Raw genomic sequence first — 14,613 nt, 5'->3', positions numbered from 1 at the left:
TCCGGATCTTGGCGTTGCCCCAGTGGATCATCGGTTAGGCTTGCCGGAAGCTGAGTAATGAAGCGCGAGTCATCTTTCATTGCATGGGTATTATCTCCAGTGTCGTTAATGACTGAATCGTGTAGAGGGTGGCCCTGACTCAGCCCTAGGAGATCTGTGGATGAGGCAGTCGGTTGAGTCTGTGTAGAATTAAGCTTAATCAACTTTGTCCAGCCGGCAGCTTTATATACTGTTGAGGGGTCCAGCTAGCGTTGGCTTGGCATTGGTATCAGCTTTTCCTTGACAAGAGTCGGACCCACAAAGTCGGTCGATATGCTTCTTCATGTGTTCCAGCAGCTTGTTGTAGTGAGCCTCAACACGTCGTTGAATATCTGGTTGGGCTGTCCAGTGAGCTGGTCAATTTTCTGCGACTAGTTACGCACTCTCGCGGTAGAAGTGTTATTTTCCGCAGAGACAGCGGCAAGAGGTCTTCTTGTTAGGCTCTGGGCGCCCTTGGATATGCCAGATTTATAAAAATAATATTAAATACGCCGTAGGTGTTAACCCTCGGTACCTCTACAAGTACTCCCTTAAGGGGCTATAGATGATATAGCGGGCCCTTAAGCCGCGTCGGGCGGTTATACAGGTAAACTTGTAGCCAAACGACTACTAAACCTCCTGTCCCTCCCTAAGTCTGTGATACAACCCCTGCCTGAACTACCGATAAGCGTGGTAATGTGGCACTTAAATTCGTCCTCAGGGGTGGGATGCTGCTGATGTGCAGAAGATGCTCGACTATTTTTTGTCGCGACAAGTCGTACTATCTGCTAATTGGGGTTCTCTTGGAGCGTATACATCTCAACCATACGCTCAAGTGGATAGACCGTAACGTGGTCTAGACGCTCGCAAGAATCGCGGCGAGAGGGGGTCCGATAAGTGGTCGGATTAACGATTCGAATTCTGGACCGGCTGTCGAGTTATATTCCGCCGACGTAGTGCTTGACGGTCGACTGGCTAGGATGCTCGTAATCCTAAACTGCACCAATCTCCCTATTATCGCTAGGTAGGCGAAGTCAACAAGGTGGGCAGCGCGCCGTAAGGGTTGACTAAACCCCCTTGTGTGTCAGCTGCGGGATTCGAACCCGTGACTCGTCACCGACCCAAGTGGGCGAGGCTCAAATCGGTACTTATCTACCAGCGAAGTGACCAACTACACCAGCCGACGCCAGATTTATATGAAGGCCAAAAAAGAAATGTTTTTTTTCCTTTCTTTATGATGGTTACTTCTGGTTTGAAGCGGGGTTTTGTAGCCCTACGCTTGGCCGTACCTTCCCATCTATGCCGTCCGCAGCACTGGAACCCTTGAGGAATTCTCGGTGCTTAATCAAGGCTTCAAACATTTATAGTATCTCTGGTCTGGGAAGCCACTAGCTGGAGGATTCATGAGTTGCAACTCCCAGACAGCGGCCATGCCAGCAGCTACCGGCCTCACTGATGGACTAATTGTGGCAATTGCACCGCATTGAAAATGTGTAGATCTCTGCGGATTCTTTTCTTTAAAAGGTTGTATAGTGATCATAAGGGCCTTACATACGTAGAAATAAACGATTGGGACGTTCAACGAGCCCACTTCTCTTCTTCATACACTTCGTACGACGCAACGAATCAACTTTGTAGTTGTCTGACTATGGTTGTTTTCTTTTATGCCTTCTACTTTCACTACCAGACGCACGGGCTAAACTTACAAGCAAGGGTTGACCATGGGTTTACGTGACTTTGGATTGACATGAAGGATACAATCATCATGGACAGTCTTCATGATCTGAAAGGCCATGGTTGCGGAACGTCGCTGTACGTGACATGCAATGGCAAGAATCATCGGAGACAGCCGGTATGCAAATGAGCTTTATCTTCACTACCTGAGGTTTGGAGACTATGTCAACCACCAGCGCCAATGCAAGAACTCTAACACAATCTGAGTCCAGTTCCAAAGTCTCCATGATGATCTGATCATCTACACTTCTTTGGAACGAGGATGGTGCTCCTCGGTACTGACCACACGGGCGGCAGGGTTGTCCTCGTGATGAATCTGTTTCTCGACGGCCTCGACGGCGCGGTCGGCGAGTTCCTTGTCCTCGAACACTGTTGTGGGGAGTCTGAATCAGCATTTGGCTGCCGAGATTTGGGGTCACAGCTTGATACTTACGGAAAGCCAACTCCTCGAGGGTACGACCCCCAGTCTCGGGATAAAAGATGAACTGGAAACAGAACTCGAAAAATATCCAGGCGCAGTAGGCGGCGAAGTACTTCCAGCCGATGGCGTCCATGGCGATGGGGTTGACGAAATTGGAGAAGAAGCCTCCGCATTTACCGAAGATCTGCTCGATTCCGATGCCGCGGGATCGGACAGCATAGGGGAAAAGCTCGACCAGGTAGGCTGCGAGGGTGCGTTGTTAGCCAATAAGATGAAAGAAATTGGGAGCATGGTGGACTTGCTGTATGTCAAGGCATTGTTTCCAATGGCGTAGGTGGGCGAGTAAGCAAAATAGAAGACCAATGCCGCGTAACTGGCCGATTTGTTCTCGTACCCAGCATCGTCGGCGACACTCAGGCTATGAAAGGCGACCGTCATAGCAATGAAGCAGGAGAGCATGCAGAGCGACGACGTCATGAAGGCGACGCGACGACGGAAGCGGGTGACGTAAATCGCAATAATGGTGCCATTGAGGAGGGACCAGCACTGGTTGGCGATGTTGATCCTCGTCTTGGCGTAGCTGCTGGTGAATCCCATCATGCCGAAGATCAAGTTTGTGTAGTAGGACAGGAGGGTGTTGCCCGACATCTGGGTGAAGAGACCGAGAAAGGTGGCAATGAGAACACGGCGTCGCATTCCTGAAGTATTGATCATCGTCATCCAGGACTGCCTGGAGACCTCCATCTCGAGCTTGATAGTGGACTTGATCTGGGCCATTTCGGCTTGCACAATGAGGGAGTTTGTGTCGCCCTCGGCGTGGTACTTTGTCAGCACAGCAAACGCCTCGTCGTCTCGATCCTTGCTCACGAGCCAACGGGGACTCTCGGGGAGGAGACTACATACACAATTAGTTACGCTCCGTTGCGCTGCGACAAGAACAGATGTTGGTGACATACAAGATGGTGCAGATCTGCAAAACCGAGGGGCACAGCTGCAACAGAGACGGGACTCTCCAGCTCCAGTCACCTACAATGTTCACCGTCCCGATGGAAATGGCGGCCGCGAGGATGGACCCTACGAAGTAGGACGAGTTGAAAAGGGAGGTAAGTACGGCTCGCTCTTTGGGATGCCCAAGTTCTCCAATCAACGAGGATCCCGAGATGATGGCGAAGAGGATGCCGATTCCGAGAATGATGCGGGCAATGATATACATGGCCACTGCCAGGAAAGTCAACCAAGTTCAAGCCCACGTGGTGCTTGCAATCGACCTTGACATACCGTGTTGAGAGAACCCCTGAATTATGGCTCCAATACACATGATAATGGAGCCAGTCATGATAGACCAACGTCTGCCGAAGCGATTGTTGAACCACGGGGCGATAGGGACGGCAAAAATGGAGCCAAGCTGGTAACTGGACGAGATGAATCCTAGGAGGGACGGCTCGATAGCCCAGTCGCCGTCTTCATCTGTATATCCGGCGCCAAAGTCTTCCGGCTGTTAAATGGAATCCCACGATAGTCGTTTGGAGAAGAAGAAAACGCACACTTATTGAAGGGCTGTGAAAATTGCAGCGTGTTGATGAGCTGTGAGTCGAAACCAGACGTCATCTCGACGCCCATGCAGCATAGGAATAGCCACACGTACATGAGCCGCAAGTTGGGCTTCTTGTACCACGGCATATGGTCCTCGGCGACCAAGCGGGTGACAATGGGATCGGACGTCCCGTCATGGGCCTTGATGATAGCCATGTTGTGTAAAACGCCAGATGATGGCACTGCTGTAGAGAAACAGAAAATGAACAATAACAACCAAAATGACGAGGAGCTCCGCCAGATACAGGTCCTGGTCGTGGTAGTGATAAGTTTCGGAAAACACACCGCGAAAAAACAGAAGGCGGCTAGCTGAATATATTTCACCGCGTAGACGAGCAATGCAGACGTGCTAGCAAAGTACTCGCAGCACATTTAATATGGAGCAACTCAGCTTACCACTTCTCTGCATCTCGGTACCCCAGATTTCCCCAACCAAACATGGGAGTGTAACCCCCTCCGCCTCCACGACGTATCTTCTGTCTCCCCCATATTAGCCGTTTCAATTCCCTTGGCGCCGACCAACCATTGGCGCACGCTTAAATACCAAGGCGGCCAGTCGCCCGATAATCCGCCTGCGCGGACCCAGCACAGGGGTTTTGATATAGGCCCTGCAATATTAACAGAGTCAGCATCGCGGTGTATGGTTCATCGCCGTCCCTTCAGCCTGAACCCACGGTGTCAAATATTGGCTCTCGCTTCCAGGTCTTCGGATATCAAGACGGAGTTTGAACAAGTTACGTAACTTCGAGACGCTCTCCATTTCGCCGACGGGCGCTGCCAGTCTCCTCGGACCGACTGTTAAGGGAGGCAGCCCTGCTGACACGGGGTAGATCCTAGGCACATCCAGCTTTTGGCGATGATACCCCTCCCCGATGCAATATGTTGGGTTAGCGCGACAGACGCCCGTTGGTGAGATCTTCCGCATCGCAGGGATTCTAGAACACGTGTGTAACTAAGAAGCTGGTACGGGCATCACAACTCGAACCGTAGAGGGACCAACTGTTTCATATCCTTAATCTGCCTGTTCTGGGTATCAAACACATTTTGGCGGATGTACCATCAACCATGACCTAGAATAAATATATTATCGAGCCTAAAGTTATAAATGGCGGTTGACATGAGGATGTGGCAGGGCATGTTCATGTTTATGGCTAGTGCCCGCTAGGGCAACGAAGCAGATAGACGATTTGATAATTACGTCCTATTCTTTTCGCAAGTTTTTCATGTTATTGAGTCGTTATCAGATCATGGATTGAAAGCCTGCGAGGGTTGTGTAATAAATGTTTGATGGGACCGAAACACTTGATTCCGAGCGTGTACGAGGTCGACTTTTCAACGCCTATCTCAACTTCAACATCTTCTGTTGTCTTGGAAAACTTCCGCCGCACGGCTCGCTCACACATCGTCAAGTTGTGTCAAATCAACCTTCAGTCTTATTTCATTTGAACTATAAAGCAGTACGATGCGCGGTTGGCACTACAGTGGTAGTGTTTCTTATGCTCGATAACCCTCTTGAATTTCCAGATAACAAGCGAGAGTTCAGCTTCAATGATCACATAAAGACGTGGAATTTCTTTTATTACCGAAGTTATCCTCTAAGCAGTAGGCTCTATTCTGCCCTGGTAGGCAGTTGGCGCTCCACAATCCTCGCAGACCCCACCGCGGGATCCGGCCGCCATGCAAGTAACCCTGGGCCATGTGATTGGCTGTTGAAGGAAGCTGACAAGTTGTTATGATAGGGGTAGTGATGGATAAAGGGCATTTCTGCAGCCGTATCTGATTTTTCCTTGCCGTCACATCTCGGATCTCGGAGCATTAGTATGATATGTTGGCTGAATTAACCCGTAATGGATTCTAGCGGCAACTGTGAGGCACAGCAACAGTACAGCACAGCGTGAATTCTTCCCTAGAGTGGCTTTTTGAAGCTATGATACGGTCTATTTTACACGAAGTAGAGGAGTCTTTGGCAAGGATCATTGGAAAAATAGTTTTCTGACCATACCAGTGTCTACAGAGCCATATCTCGAATTCAAACTACTTAATCACACAGCAACTGTCCATCTTAGCTTCGTCCGTGCCCCGGAGTCGATTGCGGCCTATCTAGTTTTGAGCACCGCTTTGCCATCTCAGTACCTCAAGGACTACTGTAGTGGGGGCAGAGAGGACTTCTTTTTCGCTTCAAGAGGGATACTGGGACCAACAGATGGAATCTGTTGGTACTGGAGCCGTCTTTTTAGTGTGTTAGGTGGTGGGTATATTCTAATGACCGCCTGACCCCATTTCACTATCTATGCTGGAACAATAACACTAGCCTAGATACTGGAATAATTGAATAGATCAAAGAAAACATCGTGGTCTGTCGAAGCTCCATGTCATAGCAAGAGATTGAATCAATGACTCAAACCACGACGAAAATACAAAGAAACTAACGCTAAGCCAAATTAATTGGGTTTCTCGCGGTTGCAGTGTACCATTCTACGGTTCAGTGGCAGTGACTGTGAGATTGGGCTCGTCGGGCAGAGGAGTTGTCCAAGAGTGACATATTGAAGACAATTAAGAATAATCTCCCGACGAGAGGGACTAAACTATGGGTAGGCAATTGCTCTGAATTCTTTCCTTATATGTATGCAGAAAATCCGCCTACCATAAGCCCAAAAAAGATACTGGGAATTCCCGGCAGCATAATCCGATCTGGTAAATGTGGAGGGAACACAATGCCCCCCAGAAAGTTGACGTTCTAGAATAACGAGATGACACGGTATATAGGTCAAACAGTGACCGGGCTGCTAGTACCAATCTTCATTATCTTCATTGCTCATGAATAAATCAGGACGGGCATGAAGATGGGCAGCGAAACTTCTGAGTCATTGTCTGTTTCATGGCTTCTGATATGATGAGATGGGTGCTGTCGCCTATGCTGGGGATCACCTTGCACTTTCCAGAATGCAGTAATAGACGATAAACGGTATACTGACAGCACTAGATTGTCATTTGGTCAAGGCTTTTATCAGAAATTGGCAAAGCTACCTTTTCATGTTCAGAGATAGTATTAGGCTGTACATGGCGTGTATATTCCTGCCTTGGGAAACGCCTTCAACCTCTGAGATTCATCGCTGCTTATAGAAGAAAACCATCAATATGTGTTATCTATGGTAGTATGGTCTGCTGAAGCCAGAGGTCAATCTAGTGGTTACTGTCTGGAGCGATATTTACCGCGAGGTGTCAACTGGATTCTGATAGAAAAGTCTAATCGCTGTTCCGGGTAGGCGTGGAATGTGTACTCAAATACCTCCATTCTGAAGAGGACCATGACGTCCTGCGTCGCAGGCCGGAGATTTATGCGAAGGCCAAAGAGAGTTTTTTCTTCTCGTCTCTGATGGCTACTTCTGGCTTGATGTGGGGTTTTGTGAGCCTTTGACTTTGCACTTGGCCATACCCCATCTGCCGGTAGGCTTTGTTTCAGGCACCAAAGCAACCAATGTACCGGATATGTGATCCCAGAGGGAGGCAGAGTTATCCTGAAGCCATAGACAGGATAAGTTAAGATAGGGCTGCAAGGGCCCGAGCTAGCCATACCAGCTTTCCCATTATCCCATATGCACTCGCATCAGTAGATGAAATATCACCCGAGAAAGCTTGAATAGACCAGTGGGGCTGCTATACTGAAGTAGGCCTTAGCGGCTTGCTTTACTGCAGGTATCGTATACCTTTGGATTTTAAGTGGGATGTAGTACAATTTAGCGGGTACTCGTATTCGAACTTGAATACAAACAAGTTCGTATTGCACTATCAACGCTGAACTCGGCCGGCAATGTTGAGGGCTCACTGTAGTTTCTTATATTGAAGCCTCGAATGCTTTCGTTCGCCCGCGAGACTGGGTTTGTAATTCCCTATCTTCAAACGAGCAGCACCAATTACCTCGAGGGCTGGTACGGTCATTCCTCCAACTTGCTGTCAGCACCCTCTTGGAGGGGCATTGGGGCCAGTAAAGTTGTGGGTCGCATAATCTGCATACTACTGTGATACCCCTCACTCAAGGCAAACAGCAATTGTAGATCATCCACAGACGAACGTAACCTAAATATGGTCTGGAAATATCGCGGAAGAGATAAATAACGTTCCCTTGCGTTGCTATCTGCCCGGATATGATAGCCAGTCTGTTATAAACCACCTCGACTGCTCTCGGACGAAATATCTCTGGGATATATGACCTTTTCGCCGCGAAGGGGTTCTTGGGACTTTCTAAGTCGTGCGAGAAAACAAATGAGTGAGGGGCTCTTCAGATGCTGCCGAAGATATAAGGAATAGACACGTAAAAGAAGAGACATATTATTTTTCGTCAAGTACGCTTTATAGGTTACCCGGCGCCTCCAGTATAGGCCTCCTTCTCGAGCAAAGGCTGGACGGTGGCCTCGTGCCCATTCTCTGCTGCCCACCACAGCGGCGTCTGGCCATAGTACTTTTCCGGCACCTCGGTCTGAGCCCCCTTATCGAGCAACAGCTGGACGATAGCCTTGTGCCCTTTCACTGCTGCCCACGACAGCGGCGTCCGGCCATGATTATCTGGCGCCTCGGTCTGAGCCCCCTTCTCGACCAACAGCTGGACGATAGCCTCGTGCCCATTCTCTGCTGCCCATGACAGCGGCGTCTGGCCATGATTATCTGGCGCCTCGATCTGGGCCCCCTTCTCGAGTAAAGGTTGGACGGTAGCCTCGTGCCCTTTCACTGCTGCCCACCACAGCAGCGTCCGGCCATAATTATCTGGCGCCTCGGTCTGAGCCCCGTTCTCGACCAACAGCTGGACGATAGCCTTGTGCCCTTTCACTGCTGCCCACGACAGTGGCGTCTGGCCATAATACTTGTCCGGCGCCTCGGTCTGGGTCCCCTTCTCGAGCAAAAGCTGGACGGTGGCCTCGTGCCCTTTCTCTGCTGCCCACGACAGCGGCGTCTGGCCATAGTACTCGTCCGGCGCCTCAGTCTGAGCCCCCTTCTCGAGCAAAAGCTGGACCGTGGCCTCGTGACCTTTCTCTGCTGCCCATGACAGCGGCGTCCGGCCATGATTATCTGACGCCTCGGTCTGAGCCCCCTTCTCGACCAACAGCTGGACGATAGCCTTGTGCTCTTTCTCTGCTGCCCACGACAGCGGCGTCCGGCCATGATGATCTGGCGCCTCGATCTGAGCCCCGTTCTCGACCAACAGCTGGACAATAGCCTCGTGCCCATTCTTTGTTGCCCACAACAGCGGCGTACGAACCCTGAGAGCCTCAAAATCTTGCCCATACTCTAGCCGGGCAAATATGTCATCATTTTTCGAACCTGTAGTTCCCGATTGCGAGAGAGCTTCTACCGCATCTTGATGGCTATTGATCAAGGCAGCAAAAAGCGGATAGTGATATCGCTCTCCATATATATTGATTCTTGGGTCCCGTTGACGTACTGCTTTTATCAACCTTGCAAAGTTGTTCTCCGCAAGTATGTACAAAAGACTTGCACTTGACGTGTGACGACTGATTTCGAACTTCTCATAAAGATTATGTTGCTTGATCCACTTTTTAAGAGCAAATTCTTCGAGGAAGTCGTTTTGTGGTAGTCCGATCGCAGCTTCATTAGCATGGTAGAGGGCATGACTTGTTGCATAGTCTAGAAAAGGGAATTGTTTTGATACGACTTGTCGTAGACTTTTTGCATCATCAGAAGACGCTCTTGGCAGCGTCACGTCATGAGGCATATAACCAGAGAGGTCGATCGTCATGTAGGTATGGCAACATTGTTTCAGTCGGTTGTGACTCAAGCTGTGCAAGTCCTTTCCAAGTTCTGGCCATAGGTCGCACAGACCATTATCCTTAATAAGAAAGTCTCGAACGGATTCATGAATAAACTGAACTGTTTGAGAATTGGATTTGGTGAGCTCGGCGAGTCCTTTGGAAGAATTGAGGACAAATTTATCCATGTCGTCTGTGGTAATCTTGCCGGGATTCCATCTCAGATTTTCGGGATCGGGGTCCAGGCCAGAGACGAGAGCGAAATAAAACTCTTCGCGCCGTAATGGCCGTTTTGCGAAGAGTATCCATTGGATACACAGCAAAAGATCCATCATATTCGTATTGTCTCTCCTCAAAATGTCCTTAAAGAGGTCGCTCATTTTTGCCGGTATCTCGTGCAGTCTTTTCCTGACCGCGAAGATACGGCCAGCACGGAATTCTCTATTAAGGATTTCGACCACTAACACAACCCATATGAAAACACCATTTGCCTTCTGGAGTATCTCAGCTCTGACTTGATCGATGAAATTTCCCTGGCCAGCTTGTAAGTGACTTCGTACGTATTTTGCCAAGTCTTCTCCGTGACCAGTCTGGTCCTCTAATGTAAATTGTCGGCCGTTCTGGATTTTTATATTCGGATAGGGACGACTAGAGAAGCATATGTATAGTCTTCTGTGCTGTTCGACAGCAACGTTTCCAAGATACTCAAAGTACACCACCATGTCTTGAACTTGCTGCTCGTCACACTCATCGAGAGCATCAATAAAACAGGTGAACCGTCGCTGGCCGAGTTTTGCTATAGCCGCAGAGAAAAGCTCCTGGAGCATTTCAATTGTCCATTGAGGACAATCGATCTGACGCTCGGAAAACATATCCGGATCATCTAACACTTCCTGAAGCGCCGGTATTTTCTTTAGTAGCTGTAAAAGCAAGGACCGGTACATTCCCAGGGTGGACTTTTTCAGATCATCTCCTCTCGCATTAAAGAAGAATGAGGAGCAGAACTCATCCTCGGTCGTTCGTTTCTTAGTATAGTTGTAAACGAACTTCATCAGCGTGGACTTCCCAGCCCCTGGTTTCCCGTTGATCCATAAAAATCCATGGTGCTGTACTAATTTCTCGGCATCGAGCCAACCCACGTATTCGGGGTGTCTTAGCAGCCACTCGCACGTCGTGGGATATGCCATTTTAATAGTGGAACGTCGAGAATCCATCTGATCAAAGCTCAGCCTGTCCATAAGAGCCTTTCGGTTATCTCGCCGGGACGCCAGGATTTCGTGGTCGCCAATCGTTCTGTCGGTGCGGTTGATATTTGTTACTAATGCCGTTTTGTTAGTACCTCAATCTTGCTCTTCGGAAGGTATCATGCACACTGTTCACATCTCGGCAAACCTGGATATTCCCATTGCTGTTTTGAATACCTTGACCATCAAAACGATTCTCGATTTGGCGATGCTGACGATAATCGGTATCCCCATCTGCCTGCTGTTCCTCCTCGTCATGCCACGCATCAAACTTCTGCCTCTTGTGTGGTCTTTTCATTTTGTCGAGTCAGATTGTAATTCGATCGTGAGACGGTGTACCGGCGGCAAGACATATCAGAGGTCTTGTATCGCATCGTGATACAGAGTCGTGTCGTTATGGACCGGTCGCAGATATCAAGGTGGCAAGGAATGCAAATTCTCCTAGAGGTAGCATCCCGAGACACCTTGGAGTCTCTTCCTACTGGTGGTAAGTAGTAATCATGGGCGCCTGGGAGCGACATTCATCATGGTAATGGCGAGGCTGAGCCGCCTAGACAGGGTCGAGGGCGGGGCAGGGTTTTGGCACCATGCTGGTGTTGAGCACCCTGTGGTAAAGTGCCTTTCCTTCAGTCCCGCACCAGCTGGACCCACCTGCCACCTGTTGTCATATCCACGACTGCTTATCTCGAAGACTAAGCCAGCTCGATCGCGGCTACACCCATTGCCCTACGATTCTTGTACGTTGCTAACAATATTCCAGCTCATGATCGTGCGCCAAATTTAGGTGTATTAATAGTCACGTCCAGTAGCATATGTTCACAAAGTTCTTCGAGATCGTGGTTACCATCTTTACCAGTAGGCCTGCTTACGTAGCCTGTTTTCCCCAACTTGGGCGTAGATAAGGCCGGATGTCAAACCGAACCAAATAAGATTCGTAGCACTGAGAATTGTGCCGGACAGTTCCGGAGTTGAGGCACTTGGAGTCATACGCCATCAAGTTAGCTGGAGGCCAAATCGCGAAGGAGACCCAAAAATTGAATACGAGGCCATTAAAATGAAGGGCTACGCCTGCTAAAAGTACTGCGTGCCGTCGGCACAGGTGGGTTCTGTTTTTTGTCTTCATATAGGGTGGCTGCCGTGGTGGACATTGTAATTGAGAATTTACATGCGTGAAGGTCACACTGGAGTGGTAGCTTGATGACGGCTAGATCTTATGATACTTTCTCCTAGAGATGAGCAGGAGCTTGACCGCAAGCTGCGAGGCAATTAACAATGTGTTAGTCATACATAAAAAGTTGGTAAATGGTTTTCCACGGTGAAAGAGTTACAAATATCTTACTGGAGTGCACGAAGTCTCAGCTGGTTCCTTTAGATACATGTGCAAATACAGGTGGAGGCTTGTTTCCCGGCTCCGTTACGGACATTCAGTTATCCTCATTCGCCTAATTACTCGCTCGTAGTCTACATGACTCCAGTGAGTGTGACAGTATACCAATATATCTATTTATATTAGATGATTCTCAATCCGCCACAAACAAGGCGCGACAGAAAGCCCCCATGGATAATGCGACATGTGTTGGATCAATATTTAACTTAGCCTCGTGCAAACCAATTGTTACACAGAATTTAGGAGTGACACTGGCTGATTCTGGTAAGAGATAGTGCACGAGCTTGCTTCTGTAACTAAATTGGAGGGAAAGTTAATGGATATCCAGGGATATTCATATTGTGTGAAATTCAGTTTGATCCGTATTTTGAAATGTCCGAAGAAGCAAGTCCATCAGGCATCGGAGTCCGGCTATCTCGTTCGCAGTCTACTTAGTGATGCTTAGGCTCAACACCCGGACAGCCACGTTTAGATACCTACGGCATTATTAATGTTTGTAAAAGCTTAAATGATCATATCTCGACGTGTTTAGACAACCGTGCCGACCGCCTGATAAGTGAGCTGCGGTCCGAGCCCCTGGCCGCTTCGCCGGCGTCCGGACAACGCCTCACATACTACTTGCCGCATAGACGATGCCTGGCCACTCCTATTAAGGACGTCAATTCTTAGAAATAACACTCATAAAATAATAGCACTGAAGTAAACAGTTGTGTGCGGAAAAGAGAGACTGCCAAGACATTGGAACAAACCACCAACAACGCAGCCCCAACCAACGCACCGTTGGAAAACTTCACAGTCCCTTGGTTTCTGTCAATGCTTTCGAATCACCGGGTAGGGAACGGAGGCTCTGTGACCAGCCCTGGCGATCTTTGAACAATCGCACCCCGGTCGGCCTCATTTCTAGAGTCCGTGTAAGAACATTCAATGTATTAAATACTGGATAGACCCTCTCAAGTCGTGAACAATTCTATTAACCACAAATTGTCACCAACAAGCCTCCACAACTTGACTACGAAGACCGAATAAACATCCATAATGGCATCAGGAACGACCCCCTTCTGGATCCTGCCTATGCAGTGAGCTGTAGTCTCATCCCATTACCCCCAACTTGCATACTGATACGAGGGACCCAGGATCTTAGCAACTATGGCGCCTTGCATCAACTTCGGTAATTCCATGCTGTTCTCCTCCCTTACGACTACTTCAATCAACTAATGCAACTCAGGCGGTTCCGTCCTTCACTCCCCCCTAATCATGCCCATGCTGCAGCTCCCTGGGATCCCCATATTGCACACAAGTCGCCAAAATGCCTACCTCTTGCACAGCAGTGAGAAGTTCTTCCCACCCCTGTCATTTCTCTCCGAGTTCTGCAATCTAGCCCTCCTGCTCTCCTCGTTCCTGGTCCGCGACGCCGATCCGCAGTGGGCGGACAAGTCCAAACTCTATGCGATAGCGCTGTTCTTCAATTTGAGCACGACATTTTACGCGTTGTACATTATGGTCCCGCATAATCGCAAGATCAAGGCGTTGGCGAAAGAGTTGGAACTGCGGGAGTCAACGAAGAGTGCCGACGATGAGAAGATGGGAGAAGACGAGCAGGTTGTGCAAATGTATAGGGAATTGCAAGGGTTTTGGATTCGGAACAACTATGGTAACTTCTTCCTCTAATGGAGCTTCGCCGTGGTCGCTGACAACGTCAACTTAGGCCGTGCTTCATGCATGCTCTCGGGCGCTATTGTCGCCATGTATGCACTCACCTCCTAGGCGACATGCTTGCTCGTGCGGACAACGTATATGGCACCCTGTTACTCATGTGGGTCTTGTGGGAACGTGGTCTGGCTACCATTGTCGATATCGAACTCGAACCGATAAAGGCAATGGCAAGAGACATTTGATTGGACTGGGACGAGTATGGATAGACAAAGATTGTACTTCTACCGGGTATTGCTTTTTAATTCTTGGACTTAACACTATGTACATTACTCAATGCCGAACAGCGCTTTTCTTTTCCAATAAATTTGGTTTCCGCTGCTTGAGTCAGGTTTTCTCCTACATCTGTCTGATCTTCGAATGTTCTAAGGCATTGGGGAAATCCATATTTTCAGCACTCTGGTTGTAGTTACCATCGGTCCGACATACAGTTCCTCAGCGTATCGTGATCAGATAGGACGCTAGGGAAGTCTTTTTCTAGTTGCGGAATGTCACCGCGAAATAGATAAAGGACTGCGAAAGCCTGGGCTGAATAACTTCATCTTTCCAAGTGTCGAGTTTAGAGGTTCGTTCTCTGCCAGGGACGATGGGGCAATACCGTCTTAGGATCTTGGCGGCCCGATCCATGGTCCATCCGCGGCATACATGCCATAGTGCACTTTCTAGTTGTTCATTGATCCAACTCCTAAAAGCTTAGTGCTTTGAAGTACCATGTGCGGGTTATATCTAACTCGACAGGGATCA

The 14,613-nt window shown here is 48.9% G+C and overlaps 3 protein-coding genes across 3 annotated transcripts; 1 reads left to right on the top strand and 2 right to left on the bottom strand.

Moving 5' to 3' along the window:
- Window positions 1-1,993: 1,993 nt before the first annotated feature.
- Window positions 1,994-3,922, bottom strand: BCR38DRAFT_458487 (major myo-inositol transporter iolT; the record flags this gene model as incomplete). The annotated part of the gene is made up of 6 exons (XM_040862168.1): window positions 1,994-2,121; window positions 2,186-2,416; window positions 2,476-3,068; window positions 3,130-3,391; window positions 3,452-3,661; window positions 3,718-3,922. The coding sequence occupies 6 exons, from the start codon at window positions 3,920-3,922 to the stop codon at window positions 1,994-1,996; spliced, it is 1,629 nt and encodes a 542-aa protein (XP_040714971.1).
- Window positions 3,923-8,357: 4,435 nt separating this feature from the next.
- BCR38DRAFT_524899 (uncharacterized protein) lies at window positions 8,358-11,338 on the bottom strand (the record flags this gene model as incomplete). The annotated part of the gene is made up of 4 exons (XM_040865301.1): window positions 10,902-11,338; window positions 8,862-10,846; window positions 8,702-8,762; window positions 8,358-8,401 (listed from the first exon to the last, which is right to left on the bottom strand). Coding segments are annotated over exons 1-4 (2,259 nt in total), but the record flags the coding sequence as incomplete, so codon positions are not given.
- Window positions 11,339-13,194: 1,856 nt separating this feature from the next.
- On the top strand, window positions 13,195-13,923 carry BCR38DRAFT_486059 (uncharacterized protein; the record flags this gene model as incomplete). Its single annotated transcript, XM_040863984.1, has 4 exons — window positions 13,195-13,235; window positions 13,293-13,327; window positions 13,385-13,810; window positions 13,865-13,923. The coding sequence occupies 4 exons, from the start codon at window positions 13,195-13,197 to the stop codon at window positions 13,921-13,923; spliced, it is 561 nt and encodes a 186-aa protein (XP_040714969.1).
- Between the last annotated feature and the right edge of the window lie 690 nt (window positions 13,924-14,613).

The sequence above is a fragment of the Pseudomassariella vexata genome (genome assembly GCF_002105095.1).
Source record: "Pseudomassariella vexata strain CBS 129021 chromosome Unknown BCR38scaffold_8, whole genome shotgun sequence".
Taxonomy (NCBI): Eukaryota; Fungi; Ascomycota; class Sordariomycetes; order Amphisphaeriales; family Pseudomassariaceae; genus Pseudomassariella; species Pseudomassariella vexata.
This window is presented reverse-complemented; position numbering and strand designations above follow the sequence as displayed.